The sequence below is a fragment of the Silene latifolia genome, chromosome 10, assembly GCF_048544455.1.
Source record: "Silene latifolia isolate original U9 population chromosome 10, ASM4854445v1, whole genome shotgun sequence".
NCBI classification, from domain to species: domain Eukaryota; kingdom Viridiplantae; phylum Streptophyta; class Magnoliopsida; order Caryophyllales; family Caryophyllaceae; genus Silene; species Silene latifolia.
The window spans coordinates 164,066,510-164,089,804 of NC_133535.1; the positions used below are offsets into that span (position 1 = coordinate 164,066,510).

At 38.1% G+C, this 23,295-nt stretch overlaps 1 protein-coding gene across 1 annotated transcript; it reads left to right on the top strand.

The window, feature by feature from the left end:
* The first annotated feature begins 4,252 nt into the window (after positions 1 to 4,252).
* Positions 4,253 to 4,789, top strand: LOC141608867 (uncharacterized). The gene has a single exon (XM_074428214.1). It carries the CDS (start codon positions 4,253 to 4,255, stop codon positions 4,787 to 4,789), a length of 537 nt encoding a protein of 178 aa, XP_074284315.1.
* The last annotated feature ends 18,506 nt before the right edge of the window (positions 4,790 to 23,295 follow it).

Genomic DNA, 23,295 nt, shown 5'->3' on the forward strand with positions numbered 1-23,295 from the left:
GAAATTAGAGGGATTGAATTAGGATGTGGGGATATACCTGGTGTGAATAAATGGGGCGGAGGAGATTAAAGATTTGTGATGTCCTGCATTGATGAACCAATCAGTGTAACCCCAAAATGATAAATCAATGAAAAAATGTATCCTGCATTATGGGAAAGGGAAACAAAACACCAAATAAACGGAAGAATGAGAACGACAGCAAGAACAATCTGGTTATTTATGAGAATCTTTGAGTAACACTTGAGTGTTCCAGTGTGCTACAAGAGTCAAACTATTAAGAAAGAGTTCATCAAATTGAACTTGATCTTACCAAGACTGAACAAATCTCAGGTGGAAGATGTTTTCGAGATGTATCGCCACGTCTTCCTTATTGCAACCACAAGATGGTGGCGGTCAAGTCACTAACAAAGCAAACATGATAAATTAGCATACTTGCTCCAATTCAACAGAATGAGACACCAGAGAATCCAAATATGATTCCAATACACTTACACTTCCTCCACTTCTACTCAATCCTTCCGAAAAACAATACTTCTCTACCCGAAACTTTTGATATCGATTTTAAGTTTTGACCAATCAAATTCCTATAGTTTTAATGTCAGATTTCAGAAGTTAGGGTTAGCAAATTGAATAGCTGGGACAAATTAAATCCCATAATAAGCTACGAAACCTAAATTTATTAATGAAATCGAATTAACAGTATAGAAGATGAAGTAATAAAATTAAAATTAGGGTTTAGGAGATGATAATTACCTAGCATTTGAGATTGTAAGTCTATAACCAATGTCCCATGATCATCCTTGCATTGTCGATTAACCTGCCATCGACACGACCTTTAACAATGCCCTAATAAACTCTACCAAATCGCACAGTAAATGTTTTTTGAGGCGGAGATGGTTTCTAAAAAGAAAAAAAAAGTCGTAGGAAGGATTTGAAGGGAAAAAGCAGCGAAGAAAGAGAGGAGAGAGAACGGAAATGAGAGGCAGCATAGAGGAAAGTGAGGTGAAGGGTAAAGGCCAGAGTTTGCTGCAGCAGTAAACGAAGGCCCACATGCAGTAGTCCAGTAAGGGAAACAGGCCTAGCGCAAAACGCAACGTTCCACCTCAAAACGCAGCGCAGAGGTACTGTTCATATGAACAGTATACAGGCTTAGAGACTTTTATGTTAAGGTGAGTAGATTTTTATTTTGTCAAACATGTTACAAATCAAATTGCTTAGCCAAACTGTTAAAGTACGATGCACATATGTCAATTTGATCTTATCATAGTGTTATAATATGCATAATGAATATTATGCATGAATAGTAATTAGTTAGAAACCGATTCTTATTCTCCAATTCATTGTCCCAATTCCAATGCTTTCAAGCCTTTAAATCATTTTTTTTTTGTTTTCCATCAAATATACTATTCTGTAACTTATAATAATTTTTGGATAAATATTTTTTTTGAATTATTTGTTTATATTTTATTTTCTCATGAATTAGGAAAGGCTAATATTTCGTATGAAGTATAATAGTATTGTTTTGATTATAATTTTTGATGAATGATCGAATATGAAGAAGCCGTGTTTGGAATCGTATATGCATAAATCTTTATTTATTGCGTGATTCCGAAAAATGTGTAATTAGTTTTGCTCATCTTATACTAATAATAGTAATTATTATTATTAGAATTCACCTATAAAGTTTTGATCCTTACTTTACTCTCTTACTTTTTGTCGCAAATCTAATCTTATATATACTATGGAGTATATTATTAGAACACAAAATGTGATATTTTAAATATATGTAGCCTTCCTTGGAATTATTCAGAATAGTTGTTAAAGTTGCTCACATAAAAGTTCACGACCATTTCTTTGCAAAATAATCATTGGGCCAAGTACTTTAAAATGCACCAGAAACGACAATAAAAACAATATCTCCATTCAAGCAATAAAGAGGCAAGTTGCAATATTTGTTGGTTAAGAAAACCATTCATATTCTATAATTTTTAAGTCGATCATCAAAGCAATGGTCAAATAATAATGATCGAGACAATTGAAGAATCATTAATTAAAGAGGCAATTGAATAACCATTAATTAAAGAGGCAATTGAAGAATCATTAGCAACTCAAACGAGAGAAATGAGAGTCATTGATTTTCTTTTTATAAAATCTCATCCAAATACCAATTCATATTGTCTTATTTGATACCAGGTTGTCCAAACCAACATTACCCGTCCTTATAAAAGTCAGTTTTTTTGTTCTCTCTGCAATTTAGAGTATTTTATTGGAATTTTGTGTCTCCTTTTTCCATTTCTTTTTGTTCATGTATTTATAGTTAATAGTCTTGATTGGAGGCGTCAATTCAATTAATTAAATTGATAATGTAATTAATGATGTTATTGTAGGAGGTATGTATATGTTAATGCGATCTTAACATGGATGTGCTTTAATTTGAACTTCGCGTAATTATTTTGCGTTCCCAATAAGAAATGTTTTTACGAGACTAGCATAATTATCCATATTGTACGAGTTTTAAGATTTTGACGGGAGAATTTATTTAAATTCTATATCTGTATGTGTACTTACTATAAGTGAAGTAATAAGAAGGTTATATTTTCTGTAGAGAAAGAAAAGATAATGAATCAAAAGTAATCACGCTATATATTTCGAATTTAGGAGTTTTTTAACTACATATATATGAAGTATAAAATAAATTTCAATGCAATTTGTTCATATATGGAAGGGTGACTTCTTTTAATGTTTTGTTTTATTGGTAGCAACGTGTACTCATATTTTTAAATCTTTTGAAAATAGGGGACGACAATGGAACGCAAATTCATGTTCCAATACTTCTATGGCGTCAAGATTGTCCATAAGACCACAAGTACCCGAAAGTTCAATTTGACGGACTGTGTCCTCGATTCAAAACAACCAAGCTATTCACATTTTGGTTTGCATATCATCCCGAATCAAAAATTTGGAGTTTATTAAAATTTTGTTTTAAAATACCGCTCCCTCGGTCGTGTTCAGTTATTACCTTTTCTTTTTAATTATTTGTGAATGGTTTTTTAATTAAAATGAGACAAATGATTGAGAGAGAGACTACTCCATATAAATTATTCACAAATTAAATACTTAAACACAATCAATTATTAACGATCCCGTGATTTTCACGGGCTCTAAAACTAGTTAGCAAAATTAAAAAAGGTGTTTGGTAGTTAGCGGATTATAGGAAAATTAATGATTTTATGTATAAATGAATATGCTAATAAAATATGCTGTTATTAGCTGCATATTCAAAAATAGTAGATTCCCACCAATATGCTATTAGAATACGCCGTTTACCAAACACTTGAAAATAGTACATTACTTGGTCAATCCATTGTTGTCAGAAACCCGATTCGATCCTATGATTCTACGATTTTACGATCCAAAAACGCTTGACCGATCCCGGATCCTGCGATTGTATCATGTTTGTAGAATCTTACGATCCTATTTATTTGAAATTTTCAAGAGGTAGAATCATAATACGATTTTACGATCCTACGATCCGACTACCTAATAAACACGTTAAAATATATTTTTATATAATGACGTCGTAAAATCAAAATTTCATGTAATTTGTAGAAACATGTTCATGAAATATGCTAAAGTCATTAATTACAATATTTTGTGTATAAATAAGTGTTTTGATCTTCAATTATATATTTTTACTAAATAAAAAACTATATTTAGTGAATTTGTAGAATCTTACGTACGATTCTACGATTCGATTTTACCGATTCGATACTACCTTCCCCATCGATTCAAAGTAAAATCCCGATCCTAACAACATTGGGTCAATCTACTAATTAAGTCGGAATCTACTAATTTTATCCAATATGCTACTTATCGAACAGGGCCGTAACGTATTATTGTTTGTTCATGTGCTTAGCCCATCTTAAGTTGTATATATTGTTAATTGTTATATACTATGTTATTGGCTAATGAGAAGGCAAGCAAAATTGTATACATTGTTATATACTAAGTTGTATATATTAGTAAATATATGTAAATATATTCTTGCCATATCTAGTCAATGTATATCTCGTAGTATATCGTAGTATCGCTATAGTTTAGGAAACTAAATTTGTATCTTGCCTATATATTGTTAATACATTGACTCACCCTGATTAAGGGATTATAATCTAATATGGTATCAGACTAGGTTAGCATTAATCCTAACCCTAGCCGCCGCTTTCTTTACCCGTGGAATTGACCTCACGTCGCCATGTCAGGTACAGATCGCACTCCCCCACCTCCGCCGCAACCAAAACTCCATCCCGTATACTCGGTCACAAACATTCAAAATAAAGTCCGTGTTCTTGATGGTGTTAAAGTTCCGTATTCGTCCTGGGTTAAGCTATTCAAATTGCACGCTCGTGGGTACAAGGTGCTTCATCATATTGATGGAACACGCAAGCCGGCTGAAACCGACAGTACCTATGAAGAATGGTGCGAGATTGATGCCCATGTCCTCCAATGGATTTATGGGACCCTTAATGACGATCTTTTGTCACGCGTCCTTGAAGAAGAGTCCACTGCGTATGAAGCTTGGATTCGAGTGAAGAATATCTTCACAAATAACAAGGGCGCCCGCGCTGCTGCACTCGAGTCGGAGTTCTCGTCTCTCAAACTCGAGTCCATGTCGTCTCTTGAGGCCTACTGTCAACGCCTCAAGGAAATTGCAGATCAATTGAAAGATGTTGATGCCGCCGTCAAAGATCAATTGAAAGATGTTGGTTCGTGGTTTGACACCTGGTTATGATACGACAGCCACCCACATCAATCAAACCCTCCCGTCGTTTGCCAATGCGTGTAGTATGTTGGAACTTGAGCAACGTCGTCAAGCAAGCCATGAAGAGCCATCGACGGCACTGGTAGCTCCGTCCTCACCTACTGCCGAGGCCTCGGGATGGTCAGAAACGAAGTCTCCTTCGTCTAATCCACCACGCGCTAAAACGAGTGGTGGCCGCTCTCAGAAGAACAACGGTCGTAGCGGCGGTCGTTCGCAAAACAGAGGGCAAAACAAACCACCCTCCTCCGCTCCTTCATCAAATTGGGTGCAACTCCCTGTTGGGGTTGGTGTCCTTAACAGTTAGTGCAAGGACTTATAAACCTCTAAAAGGATCAAAGGGCATACTTTGGTATTATTATCAGTTGATCCACGTTTATCAATAACGGTTGGCTTGCTAGATAAGTTTGACGTTATTGTCATACAGATGGCGGTGATCAACTGGTCCCTAAAAGTCACACCTATAGGATACGTTCGAGAGATGTGACAGTATGAAAATACTGTCATGTAGATGCCAAAATTGACTAACCAGTTAGTCCGAGTTATTTGACTAAGTAATTAGTCAAATATGTGATGTTGAGATATTATATTTAATACGGATTAAATATCATGGGCTAAGGCGAATTAACCAGTTAATTCGTAAAATTAAATATACGTGATTTATATTTAATTAAATGTATATTAAAATAATTATACAATACTGTTTTGTCGGACACGTATTAATAATTCAGCTAACCCGAATTATTAGCTGATGCCTTAATTTCCGATAACCGATAACAGTTTATAATATAAACCCGTCATATACATTTTAGCATTTGGCGAACTGGACCTCGAGCTAAAATTAAGAGGAAGTGGAAGCCCACTTCCCCATGCATGCATTCGGTCCAGCCGAACCAAACAAAAGGAGAGGCTCCCTCTCCTTTTGACCTAGACATTTTTATTTGCAGAAAAACTAGGGTTTCGAGAGAGCATTTTTCTCTGGAGAAACCGAGATCTCACATCTCAAGCAAACTCACATCAGTTCTCCCTATATTGCAAGGCAATCGGAGAACACTGTTCTAGCACAAGGGCATATCTCGGACAAGGTCTTGGGTGCAACAATTAGGAGGGAATCTGGTTTGATTTACTTCTTTTTACGCCGTTCATCAAGGACCCGAGGTTGATTTCTTGTTCCTTATCGTTTTTATGTTTTATGACTATATTCACATGTATATTTTACGTTATAGTCCTACAATTAAAGGGGTAGTATACGGATATTAACCCACAAGTGGTATCAGAGCGAGGCCACGTGAATTTTTCATGTGTTTTTCATAAAACGTTGTTGAAACGATGTATTTTGGTTAAAAATTTTGTCTCGGCAGCCATCTTTTTAACTCGGCAGAAATTTTTTTTTAATTTGCTGCGTTTTTGGTTGCTTTGGGAACCGTGTCTTGTTTACACGGTTGCTCTTGTTGCTGTTTTGTCTCGAAAACCCAACCGTGCCATGTTTTACACGGCTGTTTTGTTTCAAATTTCGTGTTGTTTTTACATGTTGTTATTTTATACGGAGATTATAGCAACATGTCAAGTTTTTGTCAATTGTCAAATTTGTTTTGATGCAATTTTGATCGAATTTGCAATTGATTTTGTCTCGAAATATGTTTTCACGAGGGTTTTTGAAGTTTCAGCCTCTTTAGCATTCGATCGAGCGTATTTCTACTCGATCGAGTGCTGTTTCTGTCTTGTTTTTGATCGATCGAGTCCCTGTTGTACTCGATCGACCCTGTCTCAAAAACCTTTTGCTCGATCGAGTCCTTCTTTGACTCGATCGACTGTTTCAAAACCCCTCTGTTCGATCGAGTTGTCCTCGTACTCGATCGAGTAGTTTTGTTGATATAGGTACTCGATCGACCTCCGCTTTAGTCGATCGAGCACCTCTGATTAGCATACCTCTCGATCGACTTGCGGTTGATCGATCGAGCCCTCTGTCCCTCGATCGAGCACTTGTGTCCCTGGATCGAGGGATTTCGTCTTTAAAAGCTTTGAAAATTTGTTTCTTTTGATTTAAATTTTCTTTTGGCTATAATATGTACTTTATCCGGATATAGTACACTCGCTATGATTGTGAAACGGTTCACACACGTACCATTAAGTTATTTTAAATTATATTTAAAGTAACGGATTATAATAGATTAAAATTAAATGATAGAAGCGGTTTTATCACATGAATTTTAATCATTAAAAGGTGGTTTGGATAAATTTAACATAATTACAGAATTATGTCACGAATGAATTTGTTTTTAGTTGATGCATTTTTTATTTATCGTTAATTTATGAATGCCGTGAATGCCTTTTAATTACGTATTTAAATTTTTGCAATCAGTTGTAACTTAGTGTGGCCTTAGTAGAACGTGTTACCGTAATGATGGAACACGGTCTTGGTTGTATTTTGAGATCTTGTATCTCCGTTTTGGTTTTTTCACTTGTAATTACAGTTTTAATTAGAATGTAAATAGGTTTATATTTTGTTTTTTTAATTGTAATTTTTGAGAAGACCAAAGATGGAGACCAGATGCTCACTCCCGCTACTTGGATCAAGATGGAACATCAAGACAAGCTTTTCGGGTCCAACGGTGGATTCCAAAGTTGTATCTTGTTCTTATACTAGGATAGGCCACACTAGGAAATTTTTATTTACGTTTTTGCATTCCTTTTTTTTATTTTTCGCAACGATAATTTGCATCATATTCCGCCTAAAAACCAAACCACCTAATTATTGCATGAAAACTGACACATATAGAGGTCACGAGTTAGTTTTCATTGACATTCTCTTGTCACACGTTTTAAGCCATCATCCAAATAAATTCATTCACGACAGACGCTAGTTATTCGTTCACTTAAAATGAATTATAATTTTGATTGATGGGATCTTCCTCGTATAAACCAAAATTGAGAACGGTCTTTATAGGTCAAACTCCAATGAGTCCCTTCTTCGTCGGTAGGCATACTATGACCCCTTCTACGTCGGGTAAGTTGGAACCGATTGACCTATTTTATCTCAACACTATGGTCACTCGTACGATCCTGTGATCATGGTGGACTATAAGATAGGATTTACAGAAATCTATCGACCAAGAGTTCTTCCGGAAGAATTAGCTAAACAGTTGGCTTATCAATTTACTGAAATTGAGTCTTGGGATCACTTGTATCTTTCTTGAGGGAGATCAATTATGCAAGTGCGAGAGTCTACATGTTTAAAATGAATTTTAAAATAGACTTAAATCACCTCGATGAGTTGCTTATTTCGTTTTGTTTTTCTTTCTTTTTCAGTGTAGATCACGTTTTAAACTGCTTAACATCAAATGGCTGGTTCAAGTGATAACCCAATGCCAAGTGCCACATTGGACCGTGAGTCCTGGCTTAGGATCTTCATGAGTCAGATGAATCAGTCCACTCGACTGAAGAATGACGGATCCAACTTCGCGGACTGGGAGGCAAAGATTACGGAATGCCGCGCCGCTGGCGACGGAAAGCTCAGATATCTGCTTGAGCCCATGCCGTTAAACCCAGGTCCCACGGCTGGAATTAACGAAATCAACAAGTATAATGATTTCGCTTTAGAAGTCAAAAGTGCGGTAAAGAACGTACTCATTTTTGCAATGGAACCCAATTTGCATAAACGCTTCATAGCCCAAGGTGCAAACAAGATTTTCACCACGCTCACTAAGGAATTCTCGAAAGCACCGAGAATCGTGACCTATGAGCATACCACTCGCTTCTTTGATGCGAGACTCGAAAGAAGGGCCAACCGGTTAGCCCACACATTCTCGCATGATTGAGAATGTCGAGAAACTGGAGACCTTTAATCAACATCAGCGAGAATATTGTTATCGACCGTATTCTTCACTCACTCCACGATGGTTATTCGCAATTCAGAGCGAATTACTATATGAATGATTTGAAGAAAACTCCCCATGAATTGCACTCCCTCCTCGTACAGACCGAGAAGGACATGAAGTTCAGTGGGAGTTCAAAACAGGATATTCTCGTTGTGTCAAACAAAGGGAAAGGTAAGGGCAAAGCTCCGGCAAACCTAACAGAGGGTAAGGCGAAGTTCAAGAAGTCGGGTTCAGGGAAGAGTGGTCCTGGTGAGGCGAGTAACTCATCGGGCATGACAAAGAGTGAAAACATGGAATGCCATCATTGCCACAAGATCGGGCATTGGAGACGCACATGTCCCGTTTATCATGAGGACTTAAAGGCGGTCGTGTTAAACTGTTGGTATGTCTTCTCTCTCTTCTACTTTTATTCATATGATTGAGATTAACCACGCAAGTTACGGAACTTGGGTACTTGATACTGGTTGTGGTTCTCATCTGTGTAATCATGTGCCGGGGCTCCGAAACATCGAACCCCTCGTAAAGGGTGAGGTGGACCTGCGTGTTGGGAATGGAGCAAGAGTAGCCGCCATCTCCAAGGGGACATATGTGATCCAGCTTCCAAGCGGATTTGAGTTGTCATTATATGACTGCTATTATGTACCTAGTCTTTCCAAAAACATTATTTCAGTTTAAGCGCTTGATAAACATGGTTTTTCATTTGTAATAGAAAACAATGCTTGCATTTTCTCATTACACGATATGATTTACTGACAAGCGCTTCCATGAACGGAATTTATGTTTTAGATCAGACCTCGGAAATATTACACGTAATGAATAAAAAGTTAAAGGTTGGTGACAAAGATCAAACATATCTATGGCAATCGCCGTATGGGACACATTAATGAGAAACGCGTAAAACACTCATCAAACATGGAGCTATCTCGGCCTTTGATTTTCAATCATTTGGCACGTGTGAATCATGTCTCATCGGTAAGATGACTCGGATTTCCTTCAAAGGTGTTGGAATGCGCGCTGCCGACCTATTAGGGCTCATACACACGGATGTATGTGGTCCTATGTCAATCACCGCACGAGAAGGCTATAGGTATTTCATCACTTTCACGGACGATTTGAGTAGATATGGCTATGTCTACTTAATGAAGCACAAAAGTGAATCCTTTGAGAAATTCAAGGAATACCAAAATAGGGTGCGAGAACCCGTTGGGTAGAAAGATAATAACACTGCGTTCGGATCGTGGTGGCGAGTATCTTTCTCACGAGTTTGATCAACACCCGAAGGACCGTGTGGGATTGCCCTACGATTAACTCCACCGGAACACCACGGTTGAATGGTGTGTCCGAACGGAGAAATCGAACACTACTAGATATGGTTCGATCCATGATGAGTCACACGGTTTTACCGATTCATTATGGGGTTATGCTCTTATGTCACCGCTCTAATACTTAACCGAAGTCCGTCTAAAGTGTTGACAAGACTCCATATGAACTATGGAAGGGAACGGTCCCTAACTTGTCCTTTATACGGGTTTGGGGCTGCGAGGCTTATGTCAAGTGGAGACACGAGGATAAGCTCGGCCCGCGATCGGTCAAGACATACTTTATAGGTTATCCTAAAGGATCACGTGGTCATTACTTTTATTCGCCAACCGAACAACGTGTTTTTGTTGCGGCTAGTGCGACATTCTTAGAGAAGGAATTTCTCGAGAATGCAAAGAGTGATAGAACCTTCGACCTGTCGGAGATTCCAGAACCAAATACCGAGCAACTATTGGAGGAACCTATTCCTTCAATCCCGGCTGCGGTGAATATTCCTGAGGAACCTAGGAGGTCGGGAAGAGTCTCTATTCCTCCGGACAGATACATCGGTATGGTCGAGGAACATGACATAGATGACGTCCTACTCTTAACGAGTAGTGAACCCGCAACCTATAAAGGTGCCATGACCAGATTCGACTCAAAGCTATGGCTTGAGGCCATGCAATCCGAGATGGACTCCATGTATGAGAACAACGTGTGGGATCTTGTTGACTTACCCGCTAAGGTTCGTCCCCTTCAATGCAAATGGCTTTACAAGATAAAGCATTCTGTGGAAGGTCAGAAAGATATCTACAAAGCACGACTAGTTGCTAAAGGTTTCACCCAAGTGCCAGGTTTGCACTACGATGAAATTTTCGCACCCGTAGTTATCTTTGCGTTCCATTCGGATTATCTTAGCGATCGCCGCTTTTCATGACTATGAAATTTGGCAAATGGATGTGAAAACCGCCTTCTTAAACGGCTTTTTGGAGGAAGAGTTGTACATGGTACAACCCGAAGGTTTCATCGATCCAGTACATCCTAAGAAAGTGTGCAAGCTTAAGCGTTCCATTTATGGACTTAAGCAAGCATCAAGGAGTTGGAATCATCGCTTCGACCAAGTGATAAAAGAAAATGGATTTACTCGATCTGTCGAGGAACCATGTCTATATATCAAGTCGAGTGGGAGCAAGATTGTCTTCCTAATATTGTATGTTGACGACATACTCCTGATTGGGAATGACATACCTCTCTTAACTTCGGTGAAAGTATGGTTGAAGAACCATTTCCAGATGAAAGATCTGGGAGAGGCACAGAGAATTCTAGGCATCCGTATCTATCGAGATAGATCACGACGGATGTTATCTCTCAGTCAGGAGTCTTACATAGACAAAGTCCTTGAGAGATTCAGTATGACTAACTCCAAGAAGGGGTTCCTTCCCATGTCCCCAGGGGTGCATTTGAGCAAGTCTCAGGCACCAGAGACACCGGAAGAGAAAGAGCGCATGACACGGATTCCTTATGCTTCGGCAATAGGATCAATCATGTATGCCATGATATGCACACGTCCGGACGTGGCATATGCATTGAGTATGACAAGTCGATTCCAACAAAGAACCAGGTGAACCGCATTGGTTGGCTGTCAAGAACATTCTTAAGTACCTACGGAGGACTAAAGATTGGGCTTTGACTTATGGAGGCGAACAAAAGCTATGCGCAACCGATTCTGCAGATGCTAGCTTCCAAACGGATCGTGATGACTCGAAATCTCGGTCGATTCGTTTTTACTCTTAATGGCGCTGCGATCAAATGGAAGAGTTCGAAACAAATCTGTTACAAGCAGATTCTACGACTGAGTCCGAGTACTATGCCGCGTCTGAAGCAACAAAGGAAGCGATATGGATGCGTCAATTCTTACATGGGCTCTCTGTAGTGCCTAGTTCGAATGACCCGATCACCATCTATTGCGACAATAGTGGTGCCATCTTCCAAGCTAAGGAGCCAAAGTCTAGCAACAAGTCTAGACATGTACAACGGAAAGCTCATCTAATCCGGGATTACGTGGAGCAAAAGACAGTAGTGATAGAAAAGATTGCTACAGATGATAACATAGCAGATCCTCTCACTAAAGCATTACGACAAGATAAGCATGAAGGGCACGTAAATTCCATGGGAATCAAACGTGTTCCTCAGTTGTAGTACTCTTTTATGGATCAGATTCATTCTCCTTTGTACTCTATACGACATCATCGTTTTGATATTTTATATATATATTTTGTTTTTCATGTGGAATTGTACGACAATTTTTGAACACCACAAAGTGAACTGAACAAACATCATATCTTGTTAGTCCTTAATTGCCCACATGAGCTGATAACTCTGGCAATTATTCTGTGACGTTGGTTGATGGTGGGTTCAACGAGCCATAAGTCAACAGGTTGACCACCAATCACGAGGCGATTTATACGGATATTTCGTAGGACACAATTGTGACATCGACGTGGAGTCCTAAATGTTTTATAACATTCGTTGCCCGGTCGTGGATAGGACTTCCATAGTGATCCTAAGAGTCGATTCTTAGACTATCGACTGTCTCTTGAGACTAAGGCATTTTGGGTGACTTTGGTTTCTTTCTCACGGTCATCCGTAACAGGGGCCAAGTAGATTTTTTCTCGGTCATTTCATGCGTGCTTAGATCGGAAGGAGTCGAGTTGAAGGAAATATTCAGCCTTTATCGGTACTCGATATTTCTCGGGGCCACTCGAGGAGTCAGAATCGAAATGCATGGCCATGCTCGGATACGGATTCGTTTTATCGGTTAAGTTACTCTCTAGTCGGGGAAACCACTCTAGATACGGATCGATTGTAAAATACGACCTTTGTGGATCCAGATCTGCAAATTGTTTTACATTGAGTGGGAGAGATTTTAAATGAATATGAGAATCGGTTATCGCACCTACACTTGTTCGGACAAGTGGGAGTTTGTTGGAGCTTGTGTCCTCCGGTTAGTGCGGATAACGTCATTGCACATACACTTGTACGGACAAGTGGGAGCTTGTTGGGGTTGGTGTCCTTAACAATTAGTGCAAGGACTTATAAACCTCTAAAAGGATCAAAGGGCATATTTTGGTATTATTATCACTTGATCCACGTTTATCAATAACGGTTGGCTTGCTAGATAAGTTTGACGTTATTGTCATACGGATGGCGGTGATCAACTGGTCCCTAAAAGTCACACCTATAGGATACGTTCGAGAGATGTGACAAGATGAAAATACTTGTCATGTAGATGCCAAAATTGACTAACCAGTTAGTCCGAGTTATTTGACTAAGTAATTAGTCAAATATGTGATGTTGAGATATTATATTTAATACGGATTAAATATCATGGGCTAAGGCGAATTAACCAGTTAATTCGTAAAATTAAATATACGTGATTTATATTTAATTAAATGTATATTAAAATAATTATACAATACTGTTTTGTCGGACACGTATTAATAATTCAGCTAACCCGAATTATTAGCTGATGCCTTAATTTCCGATAACCGATAACAGTTTATAATATAAACCCGTCATATACATTTTAGCATTTGGCGAACTGGACCTCGAGCTAAAATTAAGAGGAAGTGGAAGCCCACTTCCCCATGCATGCATTCGGTCCAAAAACCAAACAAAAGGAGAGGCTCCCTCTCCTTTTGACCTAGACATTTTTATTTGCAGAAAAACTAGGGTTTCGAGAGAGCATTTTTCTCTGGAGAAACCGAGATCTCACATCTCAAGCAAACTCACATCAGTTCTCCCTATATTGCAAGGCAATCGGAGAACACTGTTCTAGCACAAGGGCATATCTCGGACAAGGTCTTGGGTGCAACAATTAGGAGGGAATCTGGTTTGATTTCTGTTCTTTACGCCGTTCATCAAGGACCCGAGGTTGATTTCTTGTTCCTTATCGTTTTTATGTTTTATGACTATATTCACATGTATATTTTACGTTATAGTCCTACAATTAAAGGGGTAGTATACGGATATTAACCCACACTCCCTTGGGGTCCACCACCATCGTGGTCTCAGTCCTGGACTGCACCACCATGCCCTTACCCCACCCAACCCGGCTGGACCAACCCGTGGCAGCCCTGGCCTATGCCGCAGCAGCCTCCCCGAGGCCCTCCACGAACACCTTGGCGTGCTCCTTCGTTTGCGAGTCCATCGAACATGGGACAAGCATATGTTACAGACTACGAACCACAACAACTAACGGACTTGGGTCAAGCATTTAACGCCATGGCATTCAACCCAAGTGACGGGCAGTGGTATATGGATACTGGAGCAACGTTGCATTTAACTTCCGATGCAGGTAATTTCACTCCTTCTTCTAATGTATCTAATATTCGGTCTATTTATGTTGGTAATGGCCACACTATTCCAGTTCGGGGAACGGGTACCTCTACCATACCCACCAAAGACAGTCACCTGCATCTCCGTAATGTCCTATATACACCCAACATTATTAAGAACCTTATTTCCGTCAGACAATTTACAAAGGATAATAATGTCTCCGTAGAATTTGACCCCCTTGGTTTTTCTGTGAAGGATATCCAGACTGGGAAAACGATTCTGAGGAGCAATAGTCAAGGCGAGTTGTATCCAGTGTCGCACGAGTCATCACCTGCAGCTCACACGCCGTTCGCTGGTCTGACGTCATCCACGTGGCATCACCGGCTCGGCCATCCTAGTCCAGCTGTCCTTCAAAGTCTCAAGAGTCATTCTAATATTACTTATAATAAAGAGCATGAACATCGTCTTTGTCCTTCATGTCAAATTAGTAAACATAGACGGTTACCTTTTAGTGAGTCTCAAAATTCTACATTGTCTCCTTTTGATATTATACATGCGGATTTATGGACATCTCCTATTCTTAGTCACACTGGTTACAAATATTATCTTGTGCTTATCGATAATTTTACGCAATTTGTCCGGTGTATCCTCCAAATTAAAATCCGATACGTTTGCCAAATTTAAACACTTTGCCTCTTTTGTCAAAACGCAATTTAATTTACCAATTAAATCATTTCAATGCGATTTGGGCCGTGAATTCGATAACTCATCTTTTCGGTCCTTTGTTAATGACAATGGCCTTGTGTTTCGCTTCTCGTGTCCTCAATAATCGCTCACCAACTTCCGCTCTCTACCTTAAAGAACCCATTTACTCTCATCTCCGTACCTTCGGTTGTGTCTGCTACCCCAACATCTCGGCTAAGCAACCCCACAAGCTTTCCCCACGGTTAACCCCATGTGTCTTCCTTGGTTACCCATCTGAAAATCGGGGTTACAAATGTCTGTCTATTGCCACTGGTAAAATCATCTTGTCTTGCCATGTCACTTTTGATGAGACCGTTTTTCCTTTCGCGTCTTCCTTCACAGCTAAGCCCGACACTTACCACTTCCTAACCCCACCCGAGGACCACTTACCACCTCACCTATTCCCATGCTTTGACCACCCACCGGTACACCCACACCAAACCACGACTCCTGCCTCTCCCAATACCCCAACCTCCCCTGCCCACGCAACTTCTACCACCAACACTGACCCCACCCCGTCCCCTGCCCAGCACCACACCCCTACCAATGATGCCGTGTCCCCACCACCTCCACCTCCCCCTCCCTCTCCCTCACCTCTCTTACCCACTCACACTATGACAACCCGCGCAATGCACGACATCTTTAAACCCAAAAACCCCACATCTCTCCTCACCTCGACCACACCCGATTTGAGCCCTATTCCCAAATCCCCACATATTGCCCTCCGTGACCCGAATTGGAATGCGGCTATGCAGGCCGAATTTAGTGCATTAACGAACAACCGTACATGGGACTTGGTACCCTGTCTCGTGGACGCTTCTGTGATTCGCTGCATGTGGTTATATCGGCACAAGTTCAAAGCTGACGGCTCTCTTGAACGATATAAGGCTCGTCTTGTTGTTAATGGTAAGACACAACAGGTTGGTGTCGATTGTGATGAAACTTTTAGCCCTGTTGTTAAACCCACTACTATTCGCACCGTTTTGAGCTTAGCGGTTTCTCGTTCTTGGCCCATACATCAGCTCGATGTCAAGAACGCGTTCCTTCATGGTGATCTACACGAAACCGTTTTCATGCACCAGCCTCCGGGGTTTGTGGATCCGCAGGCCCCTCACCATGTGTGTCGTCTTCGTAAGTCACTCTATGGCCTTAAACAGGCACCCCGTGCATGGTACCAACGCTTTGCTAATTTTGTCTTGTCTAAAGGTTTTCGAAGCAGCGTGTGTGACACTTCTCTGTTTATCTTTCATCATGGGGGTGACACTGCGTATTTATTATTATATGTCGACGATATTGTGCTTACTGCATCCAGTCAGTCCTTGGTCCGTCGAATTATTTCGGATCTTTCACGTGAATTTGCTATGACCGATTTGGGACTGTTACATCATTTCTTGGGCATTACTGTTTCTCGAACTGCCGGTGGTCTTTTTATCTCAGCAGCAGTATGCCAAGGATATATTGGGTCGTGCTAATATGATTAATTGCAACCCTGTATCCACTCCAGTCGACACTAGCGCTAAACTTAGTGCCACGGCAGGTCCATTGATAGCTGACTCGACCTTGTATCGTAGTCTTGCTGGGGCTCTTCAATATTTGACAATTACACGGCCCGAAATTTCTTATGCTGTACAGCAGGTATGCCTCTTTATGCACGCACCACGTGAACCTCATTTCCATTTTTTGAAACGAATTCTGCGTTACATAAAAGGTACTCTTGATCATGGACTCTCTATTATACCCTCTCGTCTGCATTCTCTTACTGCTTACTCTGACGCGGACTGGGGTGGATGTCCAGACTCTCGCCGGTCCACATCTGGCTACTGTGTTTTTCTTGGCGATAATTTGGTGTCCTGGTCATCCAAACGACAGCCTACGGTGTCTAAATCCGATCTTTGAGGTCAATATAGGGTCACGCGCTAATGCCGTGGCTGAAACAAGTTGGCTCCGTAATCTCTTGTGTGAACTTCACGTTCCTATTAGCACCGCCACTCTTGTTTTCTGTGATAATGTTTCTGCTGTATATCTATCTACTAATCCGGTTCAGCATCAACGTACGAAACATATTGAGTTAGATATACACTTTGTTCGCGAAAAAGTTCAGGTTGGCCAAGTTCGTGTCCTCCATGTTCCCTCCGAGCACCAATATGCTGATATTTTTACGAAAGGGCTTCCACGACATCTGTTCCAACGTTTTAAATCCAGCCTGAGCGTCCGTCCTCCTCCCGCTCCGTCTGAGGGGGTGTATTAGTAAATATATGTAAATATATTCTTGCCATATCTAGTCAATTTATATCTCGTAGTATATCGTAGTATCGCTATAGTTTAGGAAACTAACTTTGTATCTTGCCTATATATTGTTACAAAGCGTCTTACTTGTGACGGGCTAATCCCGTCACAAGCTTGTGACCTCTCACAAAAAGGGAGAGGGGACAAGGTGGAACACTCCCCATGTGCTTCCCCACTCACCTTCATGGGTATTTTGTGAGAGGAAATGGTATCCGTCACAAACTTGTGACGGATATCGCCGTCACAAATGAGATTTTGTGATATTGTTAATACATTGACTCACCCTGATTAGGGGATTATAATCTAATAGTATAATTCACGGTAAGAGTGGTTTCATTTCTCAATTTCTTATTTATGGGGAGTAAAGTAGTAAACTAGTGTAGGGTACAATTGTACAAAGTGCCGGGACAAAGCCACATGAGCATAGAACACCAAGATTGCACATCAAGCATAATATAAAGGCACGATTTTATAGCTACTCTTTATAAGGAAATGGTCACGGAATATTTACAACTATACGCATGTCTACGACATATACGCAATAAAAAAGCAATTATTTATAGGCCAATTCTAAACGCCATGCATTACACTTGGAATTTTGTTTGTTAATGGCAAAATTAGAATTCTTTTACAATGTACATGATCGATCATGTATTGTGTGTTTATAATGCAAATTAAAGCGATTCAAAGTTCACTTAAAACGGTATGCACAAATTTAGACCTATTCTACTAGTATAGGCAATGATCATTAACTCAAATGTTATAGAAGACAAACTAATTTTACACTATGAGAAAGCATTGTCGAAATACTTTAATTCTTCTTATGAGATTTAACTTAAATAATGTAATTGAGACTCAGTTGTTATTTGTAAGTGTCGAGTACCAGGATACCACTTTCGTTTCCATGAATATGGATTAACTTTGATCTCGTTTTTTGAGTTATAATAAATTTTTCTTTTTTTATCAAAAAATCAAAGTAGTCACCCCGAAATGACTTGGGTAATAAAATTTCCTTATCTGGGTGGTTTAAGGTACAAAATAATTAAATCATTTAAAATGTAGTTATTTGGTTCAATTTTTTCATGATACTATACTTTATGTTATCAAAGTAAGAAATTACTCAAATTTTAAAACAAAAGCGAAATTAATTTTTATTAGCTCTAAGCAGAATTTTGATTTCCAATGCTATTTCGTCAGTATCAAACTTGCCCTCAGGAGTCCTTTACAAAAATAATTCTAAAATGAAAATAATTCAACAATATATTTTTGAGTAATGATAAATACTTACACTTTCCTGGGGACCTGACGCCCGGAGAGGGAATAATCCCCGCGGAAAAGAACTCACATGGTACAGGCGCCTAGCAGGGTGGGGTCCTGTATCCGGGGAGGATCCAACCTCCTCGTCATCAAATAAAAAAAAAAAAAAAAAAAAAAAAATGATAAATACTTACTTAAATCAGATTAATTACAGAGGTATAAGTGCGAATTTATCATAAAATTTTAATGTAATATTGCGTACCATTTTAGAAAATCTATTAGATATATTTAACAACAATTTTAAGGACTGTATTTATTATTATCCTAAATTTTTTTTTGCAGCTTTTAAAAGTTTATTTTAGATTCTCATATATACACAACTTGCTTCGTCGACACATAATGCTTGATAAATACGAATTTTTTTCATCCAGGTAAGTTTGAAGATATGGTATTTGTTCCTCCTTGGTATTAGATCAATTTCTTTTGACTCTTATTTTGTTTAGAAAAACGAAATCAATTTTGATTCCATAAAATAATCAACTTTCAAACTTTTTGAAGAGGAAAGCACGATACTTTCATTATTTTGGTATAGGTCATAGGGGACATTTTTTCTTCTTCTTACAAAAGTTGCAAGTGTTTCTAAGTAAACAACATCCACATATATATGCTAGAACACTTGGAAATTTTCATACAATATATTCTTTGAGTTCTAAGCATGGAGTAAAATAGTAGATCATCTCAATTCTCAAGCTTGGAAAGCTCGGAAGGTCGGGCGACGATTTAATATCCGATACAAATAACTTTATAATATCTATCGTATTTAATAGAATGTTAAAGACTAAACAACATATATACAATCTATTTGTTCTAGGTATTTATTTATCTTAGCTGAAACTGGTGAGTACTGAGTAAATATTTGGATGTAGAGCCTTATAAGCTACAAAGTTAATAATCGTTAACGAGTATTATATTGAGTAACAAATTTTGAATGACAAACTTATAAATATGAATGAGATTAAAATGGCATATCCATGACCATGAGTATGGATCCCGGGCGGACACCGAAAACAAAATTCTTGTACATTTAGTTCATTTTTAGGTCCGAATAAATAAAATGTATACTTTTTATGTAAAAATAGTTTATATTACTATCGGGATTCCATAAATTTTCTAGATCCACTCTAAAATACCTATTAAAACTTCGAAAATCTCACCCGTTAGGGGGATGAACAGTTCATGGACTATACATCTGAGGTAGTACCTCTTATTGTTTATTTTCTGAGTTTTATTTTAAAGTTTTTGAGTTCTACTTTAGTATAAAGTTTTTGAGCACATTTACTAAAACATTACACTAAAAAATATAATATTGCTCAAAAACTATATTTATAAATGTAATATCTTTCGAAAAAAATGTGAATATCTTTCAAAATTACAAGTCCAGTGACTACCCGACGATCGTAATCCTTTTTCTCGGGGGATGAACGTCCCTGCTATCCCCCCTAAATCCACCACTGCGTATAATAGATCGTCATTACACTCATATAATATGGAACAAAATTAAAATTCGATTGTATCCAACATGGACTGACCTCTTCCATCTTATCATTAGTTATCAATGCCATACGCATATAATTATGTTTTGCTTAATTAAGCACAAATTTGGATAATAACATGTACTTAGTATAATTAATGACCATCATATGATATAATTAATCAATTACATAATTTATACGCGTAAATTTGCTATAAAAGGCGAAACAGAAGCTCCATGGCATGCTGCGGAAATGCTAAACATGGTTAAAAGGTGTAGATATGAGATCAAAAGATGTGACCAAAGTAGCATAAATATATTATCGAATTAGTAGTATTGTAGGCTGAAGAGATTCGTCTTGTTCATTTCCAACTTGTATTCAATTATGCAAATCAATTTCAATTCAGAATTGTAGATATGCTTAATTGTTTCTAGAATTCTAGTAAGCCGGGAATTCGAAGCTTAATTAGGGATTAGATTGGAGAGAATGTTGTGTTACTTCGACACTTCTATATGGTTGGATGGATGTTGCATATCGACTGTATATACCTTTTGTTTTGTGGGTAAACTCTTAAGGAAGGTATGCAAGTTTTTATACATGAGCACAACATTGTGTCAAAGACTTGAACTAACCGAGTCGGAGTAGCATAAGTACAAATATGTTGGACACTAAGGTTCTGCTCTTTTTTGCTTAATAATTCAGCTCTCATTCAACTCAGTAAGCTCACTTGTTTATATTTTAACTCTATTCATCTCATCTAACTTCAATTCATATATAGTAAGTACAAATAATGATCTTACTTCCTTCTTCGAACAAAACCAAAACCATAGGGAACTAATTAAATGTTAACGTGCTCGATCCTAACATATTAAAAATTAGAGAAAATACCCATGAGCATTTAGATCAACTGACAAGGGGTTGTTCTAGCTTAACCAGATGTCTCGTGTTCGACCCCTGAAAACGCAGCAGTGTTAAAACTCATGAGGGAGAGCTTTACCGTCCTAGTGGTCCTACCCGGCTCGAATCCGGATTAAACCAGATGGTTTACACCCAAAATTTTTTTAGAGAAAATCAACACTCCCGGCCCCCTCCATACCCAGTACTTAATATTTCACTTTAACCCGTGACCTTTTGATCAGATGACTCTGATATCATATGTCAAGAAACAATCTTAATCAATAACTTAAGCAGGTGGTTGGATGGAGTCCCAAGATTTGTCACCAGCTGACAACGCTGTCTCATTTACATCGTTTCACCTTAGCATGACGGTACAACCAAAATTCCGATTAAGAAGCTTGAAGCATACTAATCAAGTACTAATAAGAGTACCAAATGAAATAAGGCTTATCTGATTAAACAGGAAATCTAAAAGGTAGATTTAGAGATGAAATAGATAGATGCTGAATGCGTACTAGTCGTTAAGTACTTATCACGGTTACCAAATCGTAGTAACAAAAGTACGTATCTTTGGTCCGAGGAATTTTATATGGGTCTATTTGTCTTAACACTATATCAAGTAGGAAAATCAATAGTATCCCTCGATATTTATGTGGGTCTATATGATCATGTCTTGATTGTGGACTAAAGTATTATTCTATTGATATTGATATTGCATATGGAAACTTTAAGCTCTTTTAATTATCATCTTTATGTCATCAAAATCTAAACCAATTCGAGTTTGTGTTGGAAAAAAGTTTAAAAGTAAATAATAGCGATATTTGTTTAGGTAAATAGTAGAGTAAATAATAATTAATTTACTGTAATATTTATCGTGATTTTTAATAATAATTGACGATAGACCTGGCCATGGCAAACCAGGCTCTCCTAGTGGTTCGAGCCTGATATGTTTTTATTTTACGAGTTAGGGTGGGTCGGGGTCTCAAAATGGAGCCTCGAAAGTCGAAACTGGCCCATATAGGTGGTAGGCCAGTGCGAGTTTTGGATGGGCCGCTAAAAGTAGGGTCCGAGAGCACCAGCTGGTCGGGCTTGGCTGGCCCGTGTTGTAGTTCATCTCTAGTTAACGATATTTATTTGGCTTTCACAGTATTAGTGGATTATAATTTCGCCTAACTTAATTAGATCTTATATATTCATTTTGAGGTAGACCTCATTATAATTATAATTATAATTACACTTTACACGTGTTGATCGGATATTTTAAAATATCACATACAAATAAATTTAAATTCCGTAACTAATTAATATGATAAGAGATTAAGTTTTTTTTTTCCCTTTTTTTTCTTGGGGAGGGGGGAAGCTAGATTTGATAACTCAAGTTAAGCTATGCGTATCATTTTAATTTCCATGAATATATAATATAATACTCAAATTACAAATAATTTCTTTAATTTATGACTTTTATTTCTAAATGATATTAATCTTGTGTAAATATCTATACTAAAATAGAAAGCATCTAGGGGATTAGGCTATAAATAGGCTCATAATGCCAAGAATTTAGTAGCTCAAATTTAATAACAATGTTTGAGTTATAACTAAATGTTGTTTTTGACCCCTTAATTTAGTAGTTTTGACCACATCTTTACACTGTCATATTATTTCTCATATTGAACAATTTTATAACTATAAAAAATTAAGCATATTCTATAGGATGTGCCTTTGTAACCTATCTTTGTGACCAAGGAACAAGACTATACGCTCAAAAATAGGTTAATTTTCTTTATACAACAAAATGAGGAGATTATTTTTATAAGCATGTTTTTCGTATAATACTCGTAAAAAAAACATAATAGCCGACTTTAACGTACTCATAAATCATAACCTTTTAAGGATATTTAACTTACTTTGTCCGTATGTACATGATATTAAAAATTATATATCGAGTAAAAAAAGAAATATTCCTTCAGTCAATTATTTATCTTTCTATTTTGGGAATGCTTTTGATGATCAGTTTGATCATCTGCACTCAATTTGGTCCCTTTGTCATCAAATAATTTGTGTCCTCGTCTCTTTCATTGATTTTTGTGCCAAAATTAAAGGTAAACAAATGATCGGGACGGATGAACTAACTAATAGAGTAATAAAATGCTAATTAGACAAAAAAACAATTGAACAATTTAGCTTTCTTCCTCCGTACACTCAAGTACAAAAAGAGTCCAACAAAACAAGACATGCGGTAGAAAAAGGT